This window comes from Bufo bufo, chromosome 9, assembly GCF_905171765.1.
Source record: "Bufo bufo chromosome 9, aBufBuf1.1, whole genome shotgun sequence".
NCBI lineage: Eukaryota > Metazoa > Chordata > Amphibia > Anura > Bufonidae > Bufo > Bufo bufo.
Genome location: NC_053397.1, coordinates 72,972,449 through 72,994,349, shown reverse-complemented (window position 1 = coordinate 72,994,349; position 21,901 = coordinate 72,972,449). Strand labels below are relative to the sequence as shown.

Below are 21,901 nucleotides of genomic sequence, written 5' to 3'. Positions count from 1 at the left end.
GTCGCTGAGGTGGATGCGTCGTGACGTCATCTCGTAGAGGACGCTACAGGCGGTTGATTTGGAAATTGTACCGCGACAACACATAGCGACTAGCGAATGCGGGGTCTGTCCATGTCTGTAGTGCTGGGGGGCTGTGCGGACCGGTCACCGAGGGAGACAGGACCCAGGCGGTGAACACTAGGTGGCCGCACGGATAGTTGGAGGAGACTGGTGCGGTTGCCCCCAGGACTGGCCCGTATTCCAGTAACGAGTCCCCGGCACAGGGCACGTCTGCAGGATGGCTCAGGTCCATGAGCTGCTGAGCCGGGAGGTGAAGGTCCTGCTGCGGAACCCGGACTGCGCGGAGAGGTGAGGTGCCTCCTACTACTACCCCCATCATTCTCTGCTGTCCTGTATGTCACTCATACTATAACCCCCATTATTCTATACTGGTCCTGTATATGTCACTCATACTACTACCCTCATTATTCCATACTGGTCCTGTATATGCCACTCATACTACTACCCTCATTATTCTATACTGGTCCTGTATATGTCACTCATACTACAACCCCCATTATTCTATACTGGTCCTGTATATGCCACTCATACTACTACCCTCATTATTCCATACTGGTCCTGTATATGCCACTCATACTACTACCCTCATTATTCCATACTGGTCCTGTATATGCCACTCATACTACTACCCTCATTATTCCATACTGGTCCTGTATATGCCACTCATACTACAACCTCCATTATTCTATACTGGTCCTGTATATGCCACTCATACTACTACCCTCATTATTCCATACTGGTCCTGTATATGCCACTCATACTACAACCCCCATTATTCTATACTGGTCCTGTATATGCCACTCATACTACTACCCTCATTATTCCATACTGGTCCTGTATATGCCACTCATACTACTACCCTCATTATTCCATACTGGTCCTGTATATGCCACTCATACTACAACCTCCATTATTCTATACCGGTCCTATATATGTCACTCATACTACAACCCCCATTATTCTATACTGGTCCTGTATATGCCACTCATACTACTACCCTCATTATTCCATACTGGTCCTGTATATGCCACTCATACTACAACCCCCATTATTCTATTCCGGTCCTGTATATGTCACCCATACTACTACCCTCATTATTCCATACCGGTCCTGTATATGTCACTCATACTACTACCCTCATTATTCCATACTAGTCCTGTATATGTCACTCATACTACTACCCTCATTATTCCATACTAGTCCTGTATATGTCACTCATACTACTACCCTCATTATTCCATACCGGTCCTGTATATGTCACTCATACTACTACCCTCATTATTCCATACCGGTCCTGTATATGTCACTCATACTACTGCTGCTACTACTACCCTCATTATTCCATACTGGTCCTGTATATGTCACTCATACTACTACCCTCATTATTCCATACTGGTCCTGTATATATGCCACTCATACTACTACCCTCATTATTCCATACTGGTCCTGTATATATGCCACTCATACTACTACCCTCATTATTCCATACTGGTCCTGTATATGTCACTCATACTACTACCCTCATTATTCCATACTAGTCCTGTATATGTCACTCATACTACTACCCTCATTATTCCATACTAGTCCTGTATATGTCACTCATACTACTACCCTCATTATTCCATACTGGTACTGTATATGTCATTCATACTACTACTACTACCACCACCATCATTATTCCATACCGGTCCTGTATATATGCCACTCATACTACTACCCTCATTATTCCATACTGGTCCTGTATATATGCCACTCATACTACTACCCTCATTATTCCATACTGGTCCTGTATATATGCCACTCATACTACTACCCTCATTATTCCATACTGGTCCTGTATATGTCACTCATACTACTACCCTCATTATTCCATACTGGTCCCGTATATGTCACTCATACTACTACCCTCATTATTCCATACTGGTCCTGTATATGTCACTCATACTACTACCCTCATTATTCCATACTGGTCCTGGTATATGTCACTCATACTACTACCCTCATTATTCCATACTGGTCCTGGTATATGTCACTCATACTACTACCCTCATTATTCCATACCGGTCCTGTATATGTCACTCATACTACTACCCTCATTATTCCATACTGGTCCTGTATATGTCATTCATACTACTACCACCACCATCATTATTCCATACCGGTCCTGTATATGTCACTCATACTACTACCCTCATTATTCCATTCCGGTCCTGTATATGTCACTCATACTACTACCCTCATTATTCCATACCGGTCCTGTATATGTCACTCATACTACTACCCTCATTATTCCATACCGGTCCTGTATATGTCACTCATACTACTACTACTACCCTCATTATTCCATACTGGTCCTGTATATGTCATACTACTACCCTCATTATTTTATACAGTTTTGTTCTTGCTAATATATCTTTCATTCGGGTCAATTTCCTAGATTATTGCAGCTGCTCCAGAAAGTGTTCCCAAATTCAAAATCGAGGCATATTAGGGTGCACACATACTGCACATTATATATATATATATATATATATATATATATATATATATATATATATATATATATATATATATATATATATATAATTACACATTACATACACACACACCTAAAATGCAGCATCCCAATCCTGGGTCACGTGGTCTGGGTGCAGCGCAGTCTCATTTAGGTGAATGGGCTGCGATGCCGCTGTATACAATGTTTGGCGCTGTGCTGTGAGTAGGTCACAGGGGAGCCGCCATGGTTTCTTCAAGCAGATAATTGGCAATTAGATTTTAGGATGCTCTTAAAAATATCCCATTTTGTGGCTGTATTTTTATTTTTGAGGACTTGGTCCCAGTTAGTTAGGCCTACGGCCTCTCTTAGTTGGCTAAATGTAGCTTTTTTGAAGTTTGGTATTTTTGTTCCTCCCTGAAGAAACGCTCTTTTGAATGATAATTGGAAGGTGTTTCTTCGGATATTACATATGGAGTGTGTGTACCCCATTGCTGGGATCAGTAAAAATATCAGACCATGTCACTATATCATTGGTTTTCGACCAGACCCGCCAGACTTCTTCTGATTCCTGCTTCTTTCACTTTCTGTATCCTAACCTGTAGTGTGTGTTACAGGAGGCAGATTATCCGGATATGCATCGAGCAAGGCACATTGTCAACGCCCGTCCATAAGAAGGTGTGTATGGAGATGGAGCTTAAATGTCACTTCAGCAAATAGCATTTATCATGTGGAGAAAGTTAATACAAGACACTTAATAATGTATTGTTATTATAATATAGCTTACTTTGCTGTCTGGATTCATCCCATTATACACTGCTTGTTGCCTAGGATACGACCACCCTGCAATCCATCAGCTGTGGCCATGCTTGTACACTATAGAAAAAATGCACTAGCCTATGTGAGCTCCCACAGTCCCGGCCACCAGAGAGGCTGGCACTTTTTCCTATATTGTGCAAGCACGACCACCGCTGATGGATTACAGGGTGGTCATAACCATGAAAACAAGCAGTGCATAATGTGATGGAAAAATGAATCCAGCCAGTAAGTTATAGGGATAATAATACATTAGTAAGTGTCCTGTATTATCTACCTGATAAATGGCGCTTACTGAAGTGAGACAACACTTTAAGGAGGGTTCTGCTCAGCATTCGCTCTGTATTAGTGCAGCCATGTGGTGGAACCTAGAATACTGTGGTAACCGGATGAAGTTATTGGTTACTTTGCAAATAATTAAAGGGAACCTGCAAGTAGATGTATGCTGCCCCATCCACACTCGGCATAGAATACTGACAGGCTCTCCAAATTAAAGGGTGCATTCACAGTACTGTATGTATTTTGCAGTCCTCATCCATTTTTTTTTTTTTTTTTTGCGGACTCGTTCTAACAATGCCTATTCTTGCCTTTGAAATGAACGAGAATAGGACAAGTATTATCTTTTTTTTTTTTTGTGTGTGGGGCTTTTGGAACAGATATACAGATGCAGTGTGCTGTCTGCACTATCTTGAGGGACCATTGAAATGAATCGGTCCACATCTGATCCGCAAAAAAAAATCCAAATTGGATATGGAACAAAAAATGTGGTTGTGTGAATTGGGCCCTACAAAGAAATATGGCCCAGATTTACTAATGTGTCTGTGCCAAAAATCCAAAAAGTGGCACAATTTGGGGCATCTAGGATTTATACACTTTTTTTTTTTTTCCAATCTGCTTGACAAGAGAGGGGGCTTCATGGGGAGTGGGGTCTGATATGCTCCATTTTGCGCCAAAATCGCACCCCAATTCAGTCATAAAAATCTGTCCCAAAACAGCCAACAAATAGTTGGTACAACGTCGGAGAAAAGTGTCCCTGCACCAGATGTCAAATAACAAAAGATAAGCAGCACTACAGAGTCCAGAAATGGGAAAAAATTTATCTACCATTGTTAAGAGAGGTGGTGCTCGCGGGTAGAGATCCTGGCTGAGGGTCCCGGCATGTACCAGTAAGGCTACTTTCACACCTGCGTTAGGTGCGGATCCGTCTGGTATCTGCACAGACGGATCCGCACCTATAATGCAAACGCTTGTATCCGTTCAGAACGCAAACGCTTAGATCCGTTTACAGCGCATTTGAATTAGGGTGAATAGGAGAGGGTATCAAAAGATCCCATGTACTAGGCCCCTAAGTGGGCTAATAGTTATAAAAAAAAAAGTGAAAAAAGTCTAAACAAAACCCCTAATATATTAAGTTTAAATCACCCCCCTCTTTCCCAATTTTACATATAAAAATATAAACAATAAAAAAATAAACATTGGCTATTACTGTGTCTTAAAATGTCTGAACTATTAATAAATGGGGGGAAAAAATGAAAAACGCACAATTTGCCATTTTTTGGGTCATCTTGCCCCCCCCCAATTTTTTTTTTAAAAAAGTCTTACATACTACAAAAATGGTACCAATAAAAACAAGCCCTCTATATTAGCTCTGTAGACAGAAATCTAAAAGTTATGGTTGTCGGAATATAGCGATGCAAAGAAAATGTAGATTTTTTACAAAGACTGATATTTTTTTTTTTTTTTAAAGAGGTAAAAAAAAACTCAAGCTTGGTATCACCACATTCAGTCACGCTGTGATGTCAAATCCCCAAACACCTTGGCAGAGTTCTGTTTGTATTTTAGATTAATCAGATTTTATTAAAGTTTTCAACAGATTAAATTTTACAAGATAGCAAAGGAACGCCTATGTAGGAGTTCCGTAACAATTTAAGACAACACTGATACGAGATATCATGACAGAAAGTACATTAATATAGTGCACGACATTGCCGATGCTATTCTGTCTTGTCATATTCTACTGCTCAGTTTCTGTTTGTATTTTTTTTATATTTTTTTGAATTTTGCCACACACACAATTATTTTCCTGTTTTCTAATACAAGACATGGTAAATTAAACGGTGGCAATAAAAAATGCATCTTGTCCCGCAAAAAATACCGTAAGCCTTCATAAAGCTATGTGAACGGTAAAATAAAGTTATGGCTATTGGAACGTCGGGAGGAAAAGTCCAAAATGGAAATAGGCCCGGTCTTTATGGGGTTAAGGGCCCATTCATACAAACCTGGTATCGGTTTTGCAGTCTGCAAATCGCAGATCTGCAAACTACAGATGCGGTCTATGGGCATCCCGCACTTTTTGCAGGCTCCATTGAAAAGATGCATATTCATTTCCGCAAAATAGACAATAATAGGACAGGTTCTATCATTTGAGGCTCGGATGCAGACAGCAAACCGATGACACGTGTGTTGTCCGGATTTTTTGCAGCCTCAACGAAATGAATTGGTCTGCTTGCTGTCCATAAAATATATATATATATATATATATATATATATATATATATATATATATATATATATATAATATAAAAAATTGGGATCTGATGCGGATATATGGTTGTTTGAACCGGCCCTAAAATAGGTTTTCCCACAAACAGTACTTACTCCTTATCCTGCGGATAATCGTCACCTTTGCATGGTGCAGTGGTCACACAAGTCTGCTACTGCCTAATTTTATTCTATGGGACTGCAGAATCAGAGTACAGTGGTCAGCTTTCTCTTGAGCCCCATAGACTTGAATGGAGCATTTTCTCGTTCATCAGGCAATCAGTAGCAGTTTTACACTGCAAGATGATCCCTAACAAGCGTTTTGTGCGAATGCTCGTTAACTATTATCGGCTGAAAAATTGGTCAACCCCCACACCAATCAGACACTTGTCCTGTGAATAAGGCCTCATGCACATGGCCGCAATATGCAGGCACTGGCCGTGTGCTCACCTCATCGCAGATGCGGACCCATTCACTTAAAACTTGTTCTATTTTTTTTTTTACGGTGCGGACGGATCACAGGCCCATTCAAGTTGAATGGGTTTGGATCCATCGCGGCAGCCGCACGTATGGTGCCTGTCCATTGGGGACTGCAAATTGCAGTCCCCAATGCACGGAACGGCCGCACAATAGTATTGTTCTTGGGAAAACCTCTTTAACGCATATATCAAACTTTTCGTTTTTTTTGCTGTAAACCTCAAAAATGCTAGGTAAGAAAACAGTCGATGGTTCAGGATCAATCTCTCATTATAATATAGGTCTCTCCTTTTTTCATTTTTGCATAGTTAGTCTCTCTCTAAAACTCGCTGATCAGTCTACATTCTTGAGTTTAGGACAAGGCACTGCCCCTATGCCTGATATTCAGCATTGCTGTAGAAACAAGTAAATGACTGCTAGAGGTAGATGGGATAATCGACTACCAGACGTTACACTGGCGGAATATGCTATCTCAGATATAAATGGGCAGGACTGGTAGAAGATAGTACTTATACACTGCGTGCAGAATTATTAGGCAAATGAGTATTTTGACCACATCATCCTCTTTATGCATGTTGTCTTACTCCAAGCTGTAAAAGCTCGAAAGCCTACTACCAATTAAGCATATTAGGTTATGTGCATCTCTGTAATGAGAAGGGGTGTGGTCTAATGACATCAACACCCTATATTAGGTGTGCATAATTATTAGGCAACTTCCTTTCCTTTGGCAAAATGGGTCAAAAGAAGGACTTGACAGGCTCAGAAAAGTCAAAAATAGTGAGATATCTTGCAGAGGGATGCAGCACTCTTAAAATTGCAAAGCTTCTGAAGCGTGATCATCGAACAATCAAGCGTTTCATTCAAAATAGTCAACAGGGTCGCAAGAAGCGTGTGGAAAAACCAAGGCGCAAAATAACTGCCCATGAACTGAGAAAAGTCAAGCGTGCAGCTGCCAAGATGCCACTTGCCACCAGTTTGGCCATATTTCAGAGCTGCAACATCACTGGAGTGCCCAAAAGCACAAGGTGTGCAATACTCAGAGACATGGCCAAGGTAAGAAAGGCTGAAAGACGACCACCACTGAACAAGACACACAAGCTGAAACGTCAAGACTGGGCCAAGAAATATCCCAAGACTGATTTTTCTAAGGTTTTATGGACTGATGAAATGAGAGTGAGTCTTGATGGGCCAGATGGATGGGCCCGTGGCTGGATTGGTAAAGGGCAGAGAGCTCCAGTCCGACTCAGACGCCAGCAAGGTGGAGGTGGAGTACTGGTTTGGGCTGGTATCATCAAAGATGAGCTTGTGGGGCCTTTTCGGGTTGAGGATGGAGTCCAGCTCAACTCCCAGTCCTACTGCCAGTTTCTGGAAGACACCTTCTTCAAGCAGTGGTACAGGAAGAAGTCTGCATCCTTCAAGAAAAACATGATTTTCATGCAGGACAATGCTCCATCACACGCGTCCAAGTACTCCACAGCGTGGCTGGCAAGAAAGGGTATAAAAGAAGAAAATCTAATGACATGGCCTCCTTGTTCACCTGATCTGAACCCCATTGAGAACCTGTGGTCCATCATCAAATGTGAGATTTACAAGGAGGGAAAACAGTACACCTCTCTGAACAGTGTCTGGGAGGCTGTGGTTGCTGCTGCACGCAATGTTGATGGTGAACAGATCAAAACACTGACAGAATCCATGGATGGCAGGCTTCTGAGTGTCCTTGCAAAGAAAGGTGGCTATATTGGTCACTGATTTGTTTTTGTTTTGTTTTTGAATGTCAGAAATGTATATTTGTGAATGTTGAGATGTTATATTGGTTTCACTGGTAAAAATAAATAATTGAAATGGGTATATATTTGTTTTTTGTTAAGTTGCCTAATAATTATGCACAGTAATAGTCACCTGCACACACAGATATCCCCCTAAAATAGCTAAAACTAAAAACTACTTCCAAAAATATTCAGCTTTGATATTAATGAGTTTTTTGGGTTCATTGAGAACATGGTTGTTGTTCAATAATAAAATGAATCCTCAAAAATACAACTTGCCTAATAATTCTGCACTCCCTGTAGTCCCATACAACAGTGTTAGTGTTACAGTAGAGAAAAAATTGCAGCAGATCAGGTATAAATTCAGAGCATAATAATCAATCTCTTAAAGGGTTTCTCCGGAAATTACAAACAAGGAAAATACTTAAATATTACTTTATTATAAATATATTCCCAAATACTTTTCATTAGTTATAATGGCTCCATTTTGTCTAGGGAGGAATTAAATGGCCACCGTCCTATTGGTACACACAAAACCTGTCCTAATCACACAGGAGGACAAGTTACTTCAGAGCACTAAGCTAAAGAGCTGCTTCATCCTCCTCTCTGCTCTGCTTGTCAGGGATTATGATCCTGCATACAGCTGATAAGATCTTCAGCTGAATCTCTGTAGGAATAGAGTTCATGAGGAGACATGAAGTACAGAGAATGTACAGGACTGACTGTGGTAATGGAGACTGCATACATGTGCTGCTGCCCATTATCCACCCCCCCCCCCCTACTCTCTGTACCTCATGTCTCCTTATGAACTTCATTCCTACAGAGATTCAGCTGAAGATGTTACCAGCTGTATTCAGGATGATGATCACTGACAAGCAGAGCAGAGAGGAGGATAAGGCGGCTCTTTAGCTCAGTGTTGTAAAGTAACGTTGCTACTGTGTAATTAGGACAGGTTTTGTGTCCACTAATAAGACGGCAGCCATTTTATTTCTCCTAGTGATTGCTCCCCAGACAAAACCACCCATTATAACTAATAAAGGGTATTTGGGAATATATTTATAATAAAGTAATATTTACCGTAAGTATTTTCATTTTCTTAATTGCCGGAGAACCCCCTTAAACTCATGCAGGTTTTTCTGTATTTCTATACGGTTGCCATGTTAAGACTGTTAAAATGTAAAAAAAAATAATTTTTGGGATCCCTTCCCTGCAGGACCTGGTGGTTCGGATGACTGATGATACAGATCTTTTCTTTCTTTACAACCTTGTGATATCAGAAGATGATTTCCAGTGTCTGAAGCTACAACAGGGCCTCCTAGTCGATTTTTCAGCTTTCCCTCAAAAATTTATAGATTTGCTTTACCAGTGCATCAATGAAGAAAACAAAGAGGTGCCGCGGTAAGAAGCCATCATGACTTTTAACCCCATTCCTTTTAATTTCCATTAATTTCCATTTTGTAGATTTTACCATCCATTAATTGACTAGTGGGATTTTTAAACACGTAGCACGTCAATTTCTGATTTGTTGTGGATTTTCTCAATTAAATTTAATATGAAAGAAGAAATCCACAATCTAATCCTAGTATTTTGGGTCCACAGGGGATATTGTCTTTAAAGTTAAAACATTGCTATTCACATCTTTAAAAGGGTAGCTGGACCTCGTAGCTGACAACCTCTATTGTCTGGACCTGTGCCTCTGAGCAAAAAAAAATAATTTGAGACTCCTGCTCATGGCCCTGACTGATTCTGTTCCCTGCAGGACCAGGAAGTGCTTGGGTCCCATGAATGCTGCAGCCAGTCAAAGGTCTCGGTGGTCAAATCAGTTGGACACCCCTTTAGGCATTTGGTGCTCATAAATAACTGATTCCTAGCACCCACTGTAGAGGAATTGGTGTTTATAGATAATTTACACTTTTTTTTTTTTTTTTCCCTCAAAGGGAAAATTTGCAGCAAAAGCCACGTGATTCGGTGCAGATTTGCTGATTGGGGCAAGAACTTGTAATTACACCATGTCACCGCTCCACAGGAGACTAGGCGTAGTATGCTACTTCCTGGTCTTCAGTCGCATCTAGCACTGCCTCATCGTCAAGCAGCTGAATGGCGGTGTGTCTGACCCCCACTGATCAGATATTGATGAACTATCCTGAGGATAGGTGATCAATATAAATCACTGCACTGTCCCTTTTAGTTTCAATAGTTTTTTATTTTATCAGCACTATAAAACAGAAGATAAAGAAGCAAATAGGTGTGGACGCAGCCACATGATATATATGAACAAATTAGCAGTTCAGTGGACGCAGCCACAATTCTAATAATAGCATGAGCTAATGGTACAATAAACATATTGGACATAGTAATGGTACATGCTATTTATAAAGCAGGTGTAGCACTAAGGTAACTACATAAATGCTGTTTACCCAGCGCAATCATGAAGCGGATTCGAACAATAAAACGGAACATAGCCGTCACTAATTTGGTGACCGCCGAACAAGTCGAATCATAACTAGAAGCTGTGGAAGGCCACAGAACAAAATAGGTACAGTGACACCTAAGAAGAGAGGAGTGAGAGCAGATGAAAGGAAAAGGAAGGGGAAAAACAAGAGGGGAGCTTCTAGTTGCATTTTCGTCATCTCAACGGACAACCAGGGCAACCTATATCAGTAGAATAGAAAGTGCTACAGGTCCACCCACTCCAGGCCGCTTGTCTGAATTTGATAGGAATGATTGATTGAGGGTAAGGAGTTGCACTGTCCCTTTAACGCCACTTGGGAACAGACCTTAAAGAGGACCTTTCACCTTGAAAAACATTGTGAACTAAGTATGCTGCCATGGAGAGCGGCGCCCGAGGATCTCACTGCACTTACTATTATCCCCGGGCGCCGCTCTGTTCTCCCGTTATCCCCTCCGGTACCTTTGCTCTGTAAGTTATAGTAGGCGGTGTCTGCCCTTGTCCTGTGGGCGTCTCCTTCTCCTAGGCTGCAGCGCTGGCCAATCGCAGCGCACAGCTCACAGCCTGGGAGAAAAAAACCTCCCAGGCTGTGAGCTCTGCGATGCGATTGGCCAGCGCTGCAGCCTAGGAGGAGGAGACGCCCACAGGACAAGGGCAGACACCGCCTACTATAACTTAGTGAGTAAAGATACCGGAGGGCATAACGGGAGAACGGAGCGGCGCCCGGGGATAATAGTAAGTGCAGTGAGATCCCCGGGCGCCGCTCTCCATGTCTGTATACTTAGTTCACAATGTTTTTCAAGGTGAAAGGTCCTCTTTAACATGTTTCTTGACTACTCAGTAGAATAACATTATCTAATGTGACTTGTCCTGGTCTTTATCGGCAGATTCCTCTTACAGTTGTCCTCGGGTACAGTCCTGGGGAGCTCGCCTGCCCAGTTAGATGTGGTTGAGACTAATCCATTTAAGCACCTGACACATCTTTCTCTGCGACTTTTACCAGCAAATGACATGGAATTAAAGACTTACCTGGCAACGTGTTTAAAGTGTGTTAAGGTACCTATCACATGGGTAATATGCGTGGTGTTCCTGCCCTCTGATTAGGTAACAATGTACTGGTCTTTCCTTGCGCAGGAAGAAAAACTGATGTTGCAACACAAACTGAAAAAAACAGAAGACGACCTGACCCGACAGCTCATCTGCACACAGCAGGTAAAATAATTGTGTGAACATATTTTCTTTCGGTGTATGTGTTTTTTTTTTTTTTTTTTGCCGACCATATGCGGAGCCATTCATTTCAATGGGTCCGTAAAAAAATAAATTAAATAAAAAGTGACTCTGTGTGCATTCCGTTTCCGTACGTCCATTCCGCAAAAAAATAAGAACATGTCCTATTATTGTCCGCATTATGGACAAGGATAGAAATGGTCTATTAGGGTCTAACTGTTCTGTTTCGCAAAATACAGAATGTTCATGGACGTCATCTGTATTTTTTGCGGACCACAAAATACATAGTCGTGTGCCCTAAGTTTGTGATTTTTCTTTATTAAAATCCACCAATTTGATAACTTGGCTCAATAAGGGAAGCTGAAATTTTTTTGTTTTACTCTGTAGCATCATCTATTTTTATTTTATTTTTTATATATATATATATATATAGCATTTTATATTTTTTCCTTGTGACAATCTCCAATAACTGAGCTGCTTTGGATTTGTTGAACACATAAAATGTGAACCGATACCTTTAAAGACTAAGGCAGCTCTGTTGAATGTGCACACAGGGTTAAGATTGTAATGAAATGTGACTAGACACCTGTGAAACCTTAGTGCAGTATAACTCCTTTCAGACGGGCCTTGCGGGAAAAGGTGCGGCTATGTTGCGGGAACATGCGCGATTTTTCCGCGTGAGTGCAAAACATTATAATGCGTTTTGCACGTGCGTGAGAAAAATCGCGCATGTTTAGTACCCAAACCCGAACTTCTTCACAGAAGTTCAGGTTTGGGTTAGTTGTAGTGTAGATTGTATTATTTCCCCTTATAACATGGTTATAAGGGAAAATAATAGCATTCTGAATACAGAATGCATAGTAAAATAGCGCTGGAGGGATTTAAAAAAATTTAACTCACCTTAATCCACTTGTTCGTGCAGCCGGCATCTCTTCTGTCTTTAACTGTGAGCAATAGGACCTTTGACGTCACTGCGTCCATCACGTGACGTCATCAAAGGTCCTATTGCTCACAGTTAAAGACAGAAGAGATGCCGGCTGCACGAACAAGTGGATTAAGGTGAGTTAATTATTATTATTTTTTTAATATATATATATATATATATATATATATATATATATATATATATATATATATATATATATATTTTTTTTTAACCCCTCCAGCGCTATTTTACTTAGCATTCTGTATTCAGAATGCTATTATTTTCACTTTATAACCATGTTATAAGGGGAAATAATGATTGGGTCTCCATCCCGATCGTCTCCTAGCAACCGTGCGTGAAAATTGCACCGCATCCGCACTTGCTTGCGGATGCTTGCGATTTTCACGCAACCCCATTCATTTCTATGGGGCCTGCGTTACGTGAAAAACGCACAAAATAGAGCTTGCTGTGATTTTCATGCAACGCACAAGTGATGCGTGAAAATCACCGCTCATGTGAACAGCCCCATAGAAATGAATGGGTCCTAATTCAGTGCGGGTGCAATGCGTTCACTTCACGCATTGCACCCGTGTGGAAAACTCGCCCGTGTGAAAGGGGCCTAAGTGTACGGCCACATAGTGACATGTGTGGCACAATGTATTTCAATTGAGTCGCAATGTGATATGCTGCGACAGCCGGAAGAATTCTGCTAAGGCCTGATTTTTAGCACCTGTTGCAGTTGCATTGCGACGCCATTGTATGCCAAGTACATTGTATGAAATAATCTTAGATTTTGTCATTGTGTAGCCGTACCCTAAGGCCACTTGCAGACAAGCGTATCCGGATGCGTTGCGAATGCGTTCAGTGAAAACTGCACGATTTCGCAAGCAAGTCCATTCAGTTTTGTTTGCTATCGCGTTCAGTTGTTATTGCATGGGTGCAATGCGATTTAATGCGTTTTGCACGCGCATGACAAAAAACTGAAGGTTTACAAACAACATCTCTTAGCAACCATCTGTAAAAAATACATGGCATCCGCACTTGCTTGTGGATGCGATGTGATCTTCACGCAGCCCCATTCACTTCTATGGGGCCAGCGTTGAGTGAAAATTGCAGAATATAGAATTTTCACGCAACGCACAAGTGATGTGTGAAAACCAACACTCATGTACGCAGACCCATTGAAATGAATGGTTGCACGGAATCCGGACCCATTCTACCATGAATAAGTCTTCCTATGTCTGAAATGCGTAGCTGTTTTATTTATTTTTTCACAAGGTATTTTTAATACTCTCAAAAGGATTATTATTTTTTATTTTTTTTGGGAGTGCTGGAGAAATCACTTCTACATTGGTTATAACTGATCAGCTTTTTATCTTCTATATAGAGTTTGTCTGAGAAAAGTATTGAACTGGAGAATTTGAAAACTGACTCTTCATCCAAGATGACATCACTGAAGAGCCAGCACTCAGCAGAGCTTCAAAGTGAAAAGGAAAAGGCTCAGCAGGTAGAAGACTTTTCTTGACACGTGGCTGCTGTGTTCCTGGGACGATGCCACTTTTTCTGTGGGCTACTTATGGTAGTGCCATTTTAATCCATTCAAGTGAATGAGGCTTAACTGCAGTCTTTCTAGAATTAGAAAAGACCTATTTTTGAATGTCCTACCATAATCATCTTAAAAGGGAGTTCCTCATTTGGGAGCGCCATCAATAAGCCAGAGCTGAGAACTGCTACAAAGAACATCTTTCACTCAGAGTATCATAGGAGAGTGGCTGGACGGCTGATGGCAGTAACCCCTGCTAAATATTAGTGATAAATATTAGTATGCGTTTAACTTCACCAATTGCATTACTGATCTATATGGGGCCATATAACTGCATTAACTATGGATGGCATCTCTTTTCAGGCTTATGCTCAGCTAATGCAACAGTGTGAGCAACAAAGAAAGGAGTCTGAGAGCTGTCTTCAGAAGAATACCCAGCAGATGCAGAGCAGATTGAATGAGCTGGAACAGTCTAATAAGGATCTTCTTGAGAGAAGATATAAGGCAGAGTCTACTGTCCGAGAGCTCAGAGCAAAGTACCAGAGCCTCGAGGAGGTACCCATCTCTTTGTCATTCATATGGACTGATGTAGTATTTGCAGAATGACTGAAGGGTGATGCAATAGGCAATGATCGTGAACCAACTGTTCGTACCCAGTCATTGCCTGGTTGTTGAGCAGAGATTGTACATGCGCCAGTCATCTTTGTTTGTAGCGGTCACTCATCCCCATTTAGATTCAGTGTGTGCCAGCAGCAGATCCCTGATAACACAGGACAATCTGCGGTTGGTAACTGATGATTTCATGTACCACAGATAAAATGTAATCACCGACAAGAGTGTTTTGCTCTTATGTCAGGTGATTGGTTACAAATAAAAAAAAAAACTTTTACACGGAAAGACGTTCTGGCAAATTATAGGGGATGGAAGTTTGTATAAACGCTCGTACCCGATAATCTGCCTGTGTAAAAAGTGCACCGAAAATCATTGTTCCTGTGCAGCAGATCGTTCTGTCTGAAGAGCGATCTGCTGCCCAGGAATAATGATTTCTATGGGGACAATGGATCACTATATTGATCGCTTGTCCCCATGATTGCTGCATGTAAATGCTACCCCCATCTCTGCTGATGATCAGTCAATTATCGGGAACATCTGCTTTGTTTCCAGTAATCTGCCACATGTAAAAGGACCTTTTAGCCTGGGCAATTATCAGTATTGAGCATTTATACAAACGCTCAATTGCCCTGATCTTTGGTCCATGTAAAAGGGTCTTAAGGGTAGGTTCACACCATCATATAATATATATCTCCTATCGCTTTTATCACTCTCTAATATCTTTCTATATATCTAATATCCACATATCTCTCTAAGGTCAACTAAGGCTAAATGCACACGACTATAGGACCGTAGGTCATACACATTGTATTGTGTGAGAATTTGAAATCCTCATGTACACAATGTAAAAAAATTTCCCTGCAGATCTTGACCTGCGGTGCGGGTCAACTTTATTTTTCCTGACCAGATTTTCTCTATTCACTTCAATGGGGAGAATAAAATCTGCATGTAAATCGGCACCAATTGAAGCGGATCTCCCTGCGAAAACTTTTCAGTGTGGATTCTTCGCACACAAATCCTGAACGTTTGCATTTACCCTAGAGGTATAAATATGCTGGCCACTAGTATCTATGGGAAGAAAGTAAAAGGGTTATCTAGTACTACAATATTGATTTATATTAGATCAGAGCGGGTCGCTCTTTCTGTATCGCTCGCCCCAATCAGCTGATTGATTGCGAAGCACTTCTCCGTATTTTTTAATAGCAGCTGTGCTTGGTGTTAAAATTCAGTCTTTCATGTCAATGGGTCTGAGCTGTAATACCAATCACAGAAGCTACCAAAAGTACGGATGCCACAAATGTCAGATAGTTGCGGGGCCCAGTCCTCTCTCCAAAAAAGGGTCCCCAAAGTAAAGGGAGAGCAGCTACACATACACAGCCGCCCTCTATTCACTGCTATAGGAGTTCTGACAATAGCCAAGTGCTGACTTAGTACTGAGTTGAGAGAAAGCTGCGCATGTACAGTATGCTCTACTTTGGGGGCTGATTCCAGAGGTAGGGCCCCCTCCTGTCTGATATTTATGGCAAAGATGTTTTGTAAGGTTGAAACTTTGCAGGAATGAATAAGCTGCACTTCTGAAGCAGTTACAATGGGTCCCGTCTCTTTCTAATCTTGCTTTGATGTCCCTTCTTAGGAGCTGCAGCGAGCAGAGCAGAAGGTAACATCCCTTGGCAGAGAGAACAGTGCACTGGACGCAGAATGCCATGACAAGGAAAAAGACATTAATCGCCTTCAGACACGGTTAGCTGTTCTTGAGCAAGAGCTGAAAGACAAGGATCAATTGGTACTGAGGAGTAATGAAATTCTTACAGCCACTCAGGAACAAAAGGTAGGACTCGCATTCTAGGATTTTTAAACATATTAATAACCTGCAAACAACAGTGTCAAAGTTTTTATGATTTTTTTTATTTTTTTTTCAACAGACTGTGTTAGAAGCGAGTGCTGAGAAGAAGCAAGTGCAGATTGGGAAGTTAGAGGCAACAATAAAATCCTTATCTGCTGAGCTCCTTAAGGTAAGCAATATGTTTAATATTAAAGGGGTTATCTTCATTTTTGTGTTGCAAACTGCTGGGAGCCTATTAAAATAATAAATGCTTAAATCTTACCTCCCCAAGCCCCCTCCAGTCGTGCTTATGAAGCAGCAATGCTGGATTGGAAGGGGACTTGGGAAGTTTAATCTTCATGTTTCATTATTGTCTTGGCAGGCTCAAATCAGTTTACAACAATAAAAAATGAACTCTGACAACCCGTTTAAGAGCTGGGCCTGTCTGATAACTGCCCTTTTTTTCAAATGTCCCTTGTTTTCCCTTCCACTTAAATTGTAAAGGCTAATGATATCATAAAGAAACTTCAAGGAGATCTAAAGACACTAATGGGGAAACTGAAGCTGAAGAATGCAGTGACTGTGCAGCAGGAGAAACTTATTGCAGAGAAGGAGAAGTTGATTCAAGAAGGGCAAAGAAAAATGCATGACGTTCAGCATAGTCTACGTTTAAAAGAGGAAGAGGTGGGTAAGCATAGCTGTGCTTTAAAGAGCATCTGTCAGCATGATCAACCCTATTAAACCAGACATTCCCTGGTGGGGTTGATCATGCTGCGTAAAATGTCTTTTTTTTTTTGTCACCTTTTATCACAAAAAGTATAATATCAAGTGATCAAAAAGTCACATACCCAAAAATAATACCAATCAAACCGTCATCTCATCCTGCAATAAATGAAACCCTAACTAAAACATATATGGCTTTCAGAAAATCATTTCTCATTGGGGGACACAGGCCTTGACCATGGGTATAGCTATTGCCGCTAGGAGGCAGACACTAAGGCTCCATTCACACGTCCGCAAAATGGGTCCGCATCCTTTCCGCAATCTTGCGGAAAGGGTGCGGACCCATTCATTCTCTATGGGGACGGAATGTGCTGTCCGCATCCACATTTGCGGATCTGCACTTCCGCATCCGTGCTTCCGTTTCCGCAAAAAAATAGAACCTGTCCTATTCTTGTCCGCAATTGCGGACAAGAACAGGCATATTCTATTATGTCGGCAATGTGCGGTCCGCAAAATGCGGAACTCACATTGCCGCTTTCCGTGTTTTGCGGATCCGTGGCTCCGTGTATCCGCAAAACACATTGTGGACGTGAATGGAGCCTAAGCACACAAAGTGTAAGCTCCTCCCTCTTCAGCTACACCCTTCCTGCAGGGACCAAGCTAATCAGTTTTAGCTTGGTGTCTGTAGGAGGCAGACCTTCCTGCGTTGCAGATCTGCTGATTTTACAAATTATTATATTTTTTTTTTCCTAGCAGGAAGCTTCAGGCAGTCCGGGTAATAACTGTCTGCACTCCCACCTGGGAGACGGGAAACCAGGGGGTCACCCAAACCCCCTGCTCCTTCCCGCTCTCTAGAAGAAAAGGAGGAACCAGAGGTCCCTGTAAAAACCTCTCTCCCGCCAGCAAGCGCATCACCACGGCCACCCCAGCGAAAGTCCCCTCTGTTTCCGGTGTAGCGTCCCTCACCAAGGGGCCGCATACTAAAGGTGGTGATCCGGCTGGAGCCAGAGGGGCAGAAGACTGCTCCTGCTGTGTGGCCGCACGCGTGGCGCTTCTTTGGTCCGGCGGCATCGTCCTCATCGCCGCTTCCACAGGGCCGCCGGGGCCATTGGTAATTGAGGCCCCAGCTGCATTGGGGGCGTGCGTTTCCACGGCGGCGTCCTCCTGAACGCGCCGAGGAGAGGGGGCGCAGTTTCCTCCTTAGCGCCACTTTCTCGTCGGCACATCTCCTGGGGCAGCCGGGGCCATTATTAATTGAGGCCCCGGCTTCTGTGCGGCCTATTCCTGCAGGGCCCCCGCGGCTTATTTTTCCCTGGCCGGCGTCTGGGTTCGGCTGGGAATCCCAACGTGTGTTCCGGCGAACGTGGTCGCGGGGCCTCAGAGCAAGGGGACATGGCCTGACGAGCACTGAGAGCCTGTGTAATTTTTTGGGGAGGGGTTTGTGTTTGCCCCGCGCCCACACCAGCAGCAGAGGGAGATTGCGCTCCGCCCACTTCCAGGACTTAAAGCACCTGGCGGGACGCTGATGGTGTTGGCTGCTTGGAGGGACACAGGCTGGGTAAGTGGTGTTTTTCCCTTCTGGCAGGGCCTAACCTTCCCATTTGCCTCTTCGGGGTGACAGGGGTGTCATTATGTCAGGCCCCAGGTCCCGAAGCAGGCGGTCCCTTTGGTGAGTCATTTTGCTTGCGCATCATGTCGTGCGACATTTCCATTCCCTCAGTCAGACTCCCTCTGCTTTGCGTGTGCTGCGCCGCCATCAAGTGGCTCTGCTCCGGACTCATTGCTTCCCGCTGCCCAACCTACGGAAGAACCGGAATGGGCGCGTTCCCTGTCTTGGGTGGTATAGGATGTCTCCAATACCAACAAAGCTATTGTGGGTACATTGGGGCGGTTGTCGGCAGAAGACTGGAGACCAGGGCGTCACCCAAACCCCCTGCTCGTTCCCACTCTCCGGAAGAAAAGGAGGACCAGAGGTTCCCGTAAAAACCTCTGTCTCCTGCCTTCAATCGCATCACCACGGCCGCCCCAGCGAAAGTCCCCACTGTTTCGGTGTAGCGTCCCTCACCAAGGGGCCACACTCCGAAGGTGGTGATCCGGCTGGAGCTAGGTGGGCAGAAGACTTTGAGGCAGTCCTCTGACCGGTCCGACTCTGGGGATCATGGGGCTCGTGCCCATCGCAACCGCCCCACAAGACTGGCCAGAACTTCCTCCCTCAAAAGGGGTTCTGTGTCTCCCGTGTCCTCAGCCTCTCCTCCTGCTAGAGAGTCTCACTCCAACATGTCCTCAGTTGAAGAGGCATGTTCCGAGGAGAGAGGGTCAGATGAGGATGTTGTCTCACCGGAGGGTCAGTCGCCCAAACTATCCTCCATGGTGGACAATTTAATTACGGCAGTTATTGAGACGTTGCAGGTTGAGGATCCAGCTCCGTTATCTGCCAGCACGGGTGTTTCCTTTGGGAAGTCCTGTCATTCGCACAAGTGTTTCCCCAGCCACCAGAAGTTTGATTCCTCTCTCTCCAAGGAGTGGAATTTACCTAATAAACATTTCATGTTGCCAAATAGCTTGAACATCCTTTTCCGGAGGATTTGACTAAGAAATGGTCGGCTCCACCTATAGTGGACCCGCCAGTTTCCCGCTTGGCTAAACATACTACCTTGCCAATGGCGGATTGGGCTTCTTTTTCTGATATCAAAGATAAGAAGCTGGAAGCGTTTGCAAAATCTGCCTTTGAAGCAGTGGGCACAGTGCTGCAGCTGGTGTTTGCCTCTACATGGATGAGCAAGGCTATGGGGAGTGGGCAAGTAATTTGCGTCAGGGTCTCGACTTGGGAGTCTCCTCGAGGGGAACTTGCAGATATGGCCCTGCAGCTCTCGCATGCCAGTGCATATATTTGTGAAGCATCTTTGGACGCGGCCAGGTTTATGGCTCGCTCATCTGGATAGAATGAGACCTGCACACCCGTTTTAAGCTTGGGTGCTCATAGAGGACCGTGGTCAATATATATCTCAGAATAATCTATGGCACACCAGAGATTTGTCTTGCAAAGTATTGTTTTTAATACATCTTGTATATCTTTACATAATCAGTTGTCATCCAGATATAGAGATTAGATAAGTAGATTATTGGCCATATAGTAAAAGTCCCAACGTTTCTGTCAAAACTGACCTTTTTCAAGGGATTTGAAAAAGATATTGGTAGCAAACATGAAGTATTGGAAACACAAAAGATCATGTCCATAGTTGTGGAAAAAATAGTTAGTAAACATAGTGGTTAAAGGGAACCTGTCACCTCTACTATGCTACCCTCACTGAGTGTTTCTAACTGTTCATTGTGTTACCCTAAACATATAAATTACACTCTTTTTTTATTTTATTTATTTTTTATTTCATTTGCAGACAAATTCAATAAGTATTATGCATTTTTGTACTTCCCGCCTTTTATGCAAATTAACATAAGAGTCATATCTTACTTGTGTGACCAGAGAAGAGTCATATTTTCAAGCTCTGACTCATCTCAGGTTAATTTGCAAATGTATCAAATCGTTTTCGTTGGGGACTGGGTATTGCGGATGTGCTAGCGGCCATCTAGCAACCCATGTCCTCAGCTCTATACACAAAATCCAGGTGACAGGATATATATATTGTATAACAATGAATATACTGGAAACATCATGGCCGTGGTCCATGGTAGGTAAGCAGGGGTTGGCGGGGGGAAAGAATCTCACTTAGATGGCTATGGACAAGAGTTTGGACTATCGGATCTGCAATAAAGGAGATATTATCCAGGACTATAGGATTTGTAAAAAAGGAAGTAAATAACACATCAACATATTGTCACTTTAGAGTCCACATGATTGAATATTATAGAAGAAATTGCATTCTCGATTGAGTCCTTTAGGAGACGAGGTCTCCAAACGATGTATCCACAATGATTCACGTTGTTTAGTGACAATGTTCAGTTACCCCCCCGTGGGGTGGAGACTTGTTCTAGTACTTGAAACTGTAAAGCTGGGATGTGATGATTGTGTTTCTGAAAATGAGCAGGAAGCTGTTCAGTTCTAATTGTGGATTTGTGCTTGGAGATTCTGTCCCTAATGTGTAGTTTCGCCGATGTTGATCCGGCCACACGGGCATTTAATGAGGTACACCACGTATGTGGAATCGCATGTAAGGTACCCATCAATGGAGTATTTCTGGCCGGAGTGTGGGTGTGTAAAAGTGTTTTCTTTTAATAATACTCGAGCACTGGGCGCAATGGAGACACGGGAAAGTGCCTATTTTAGGGGTGTGCAAAAACCTTTGTCCAGGGATTTTGGTAAGGGGTCCAATATCCTCTCGAATTAAACGGTCTTATATTTTAGGATCTTTTGTAGCAGGTTAGGGGTGGGGACTGGAACTCTTGTATGCTTGGGACAGTATATGCCATTGCTGTCTAATGGTCTGTTGA

At 42.8% G+C, this 21,901-nt stretch overlaps 1 protein-coding gene across 1 annotated transcript in view; it reads left to right on the top strand.

Moving 5' to 3' along the window:
* Positions 1-132: 132 nt before the first annotated feature.
* The window catches only part of SASS6 (SAS-6 centriolar assembly protein), a 38,184-nt gene continuing 16,415 nt past the window's right edge, over positions 133-21,901 (top strand). The window contains exons 1-10 of the mRNA XM_040408243.1: positions 133-348; positions 3,172-3,232; positions 9,368-9,552; positions 11,491-11,659; positions 11,738-11,815; positions 14,143-14,262; positions 14,662-14,853; positions 16,544-16,738; positions 16,833-16,922; positions 17,237-17,416. Coding sequence (XP_040264177.1) covers positions 278-348; positions 3,172-3,232; positions 9,368-9,552; positions 11,491-11,659; positions 11,738-11,815; positions 14,143-14,262; positions 14,662-14,853; positions 16,544-16,738; positions 16,833-16,922; positions 17,237-17,416 — 1,341 coding nt within the window. The 5' untranslated portion in view covers positions 133-277. The remainder of the gene's footprint in view (positions 349-3,171; positions 3,233-9,367; positions 9,553-11,490; positions 11,660-11,737; positions 11,816-14,142; positions 14,263-14,661; positions 14,854-16,543; positions 16,739-16,832; positions 16,923-17,236; positions 17,417-21,901) is intronic.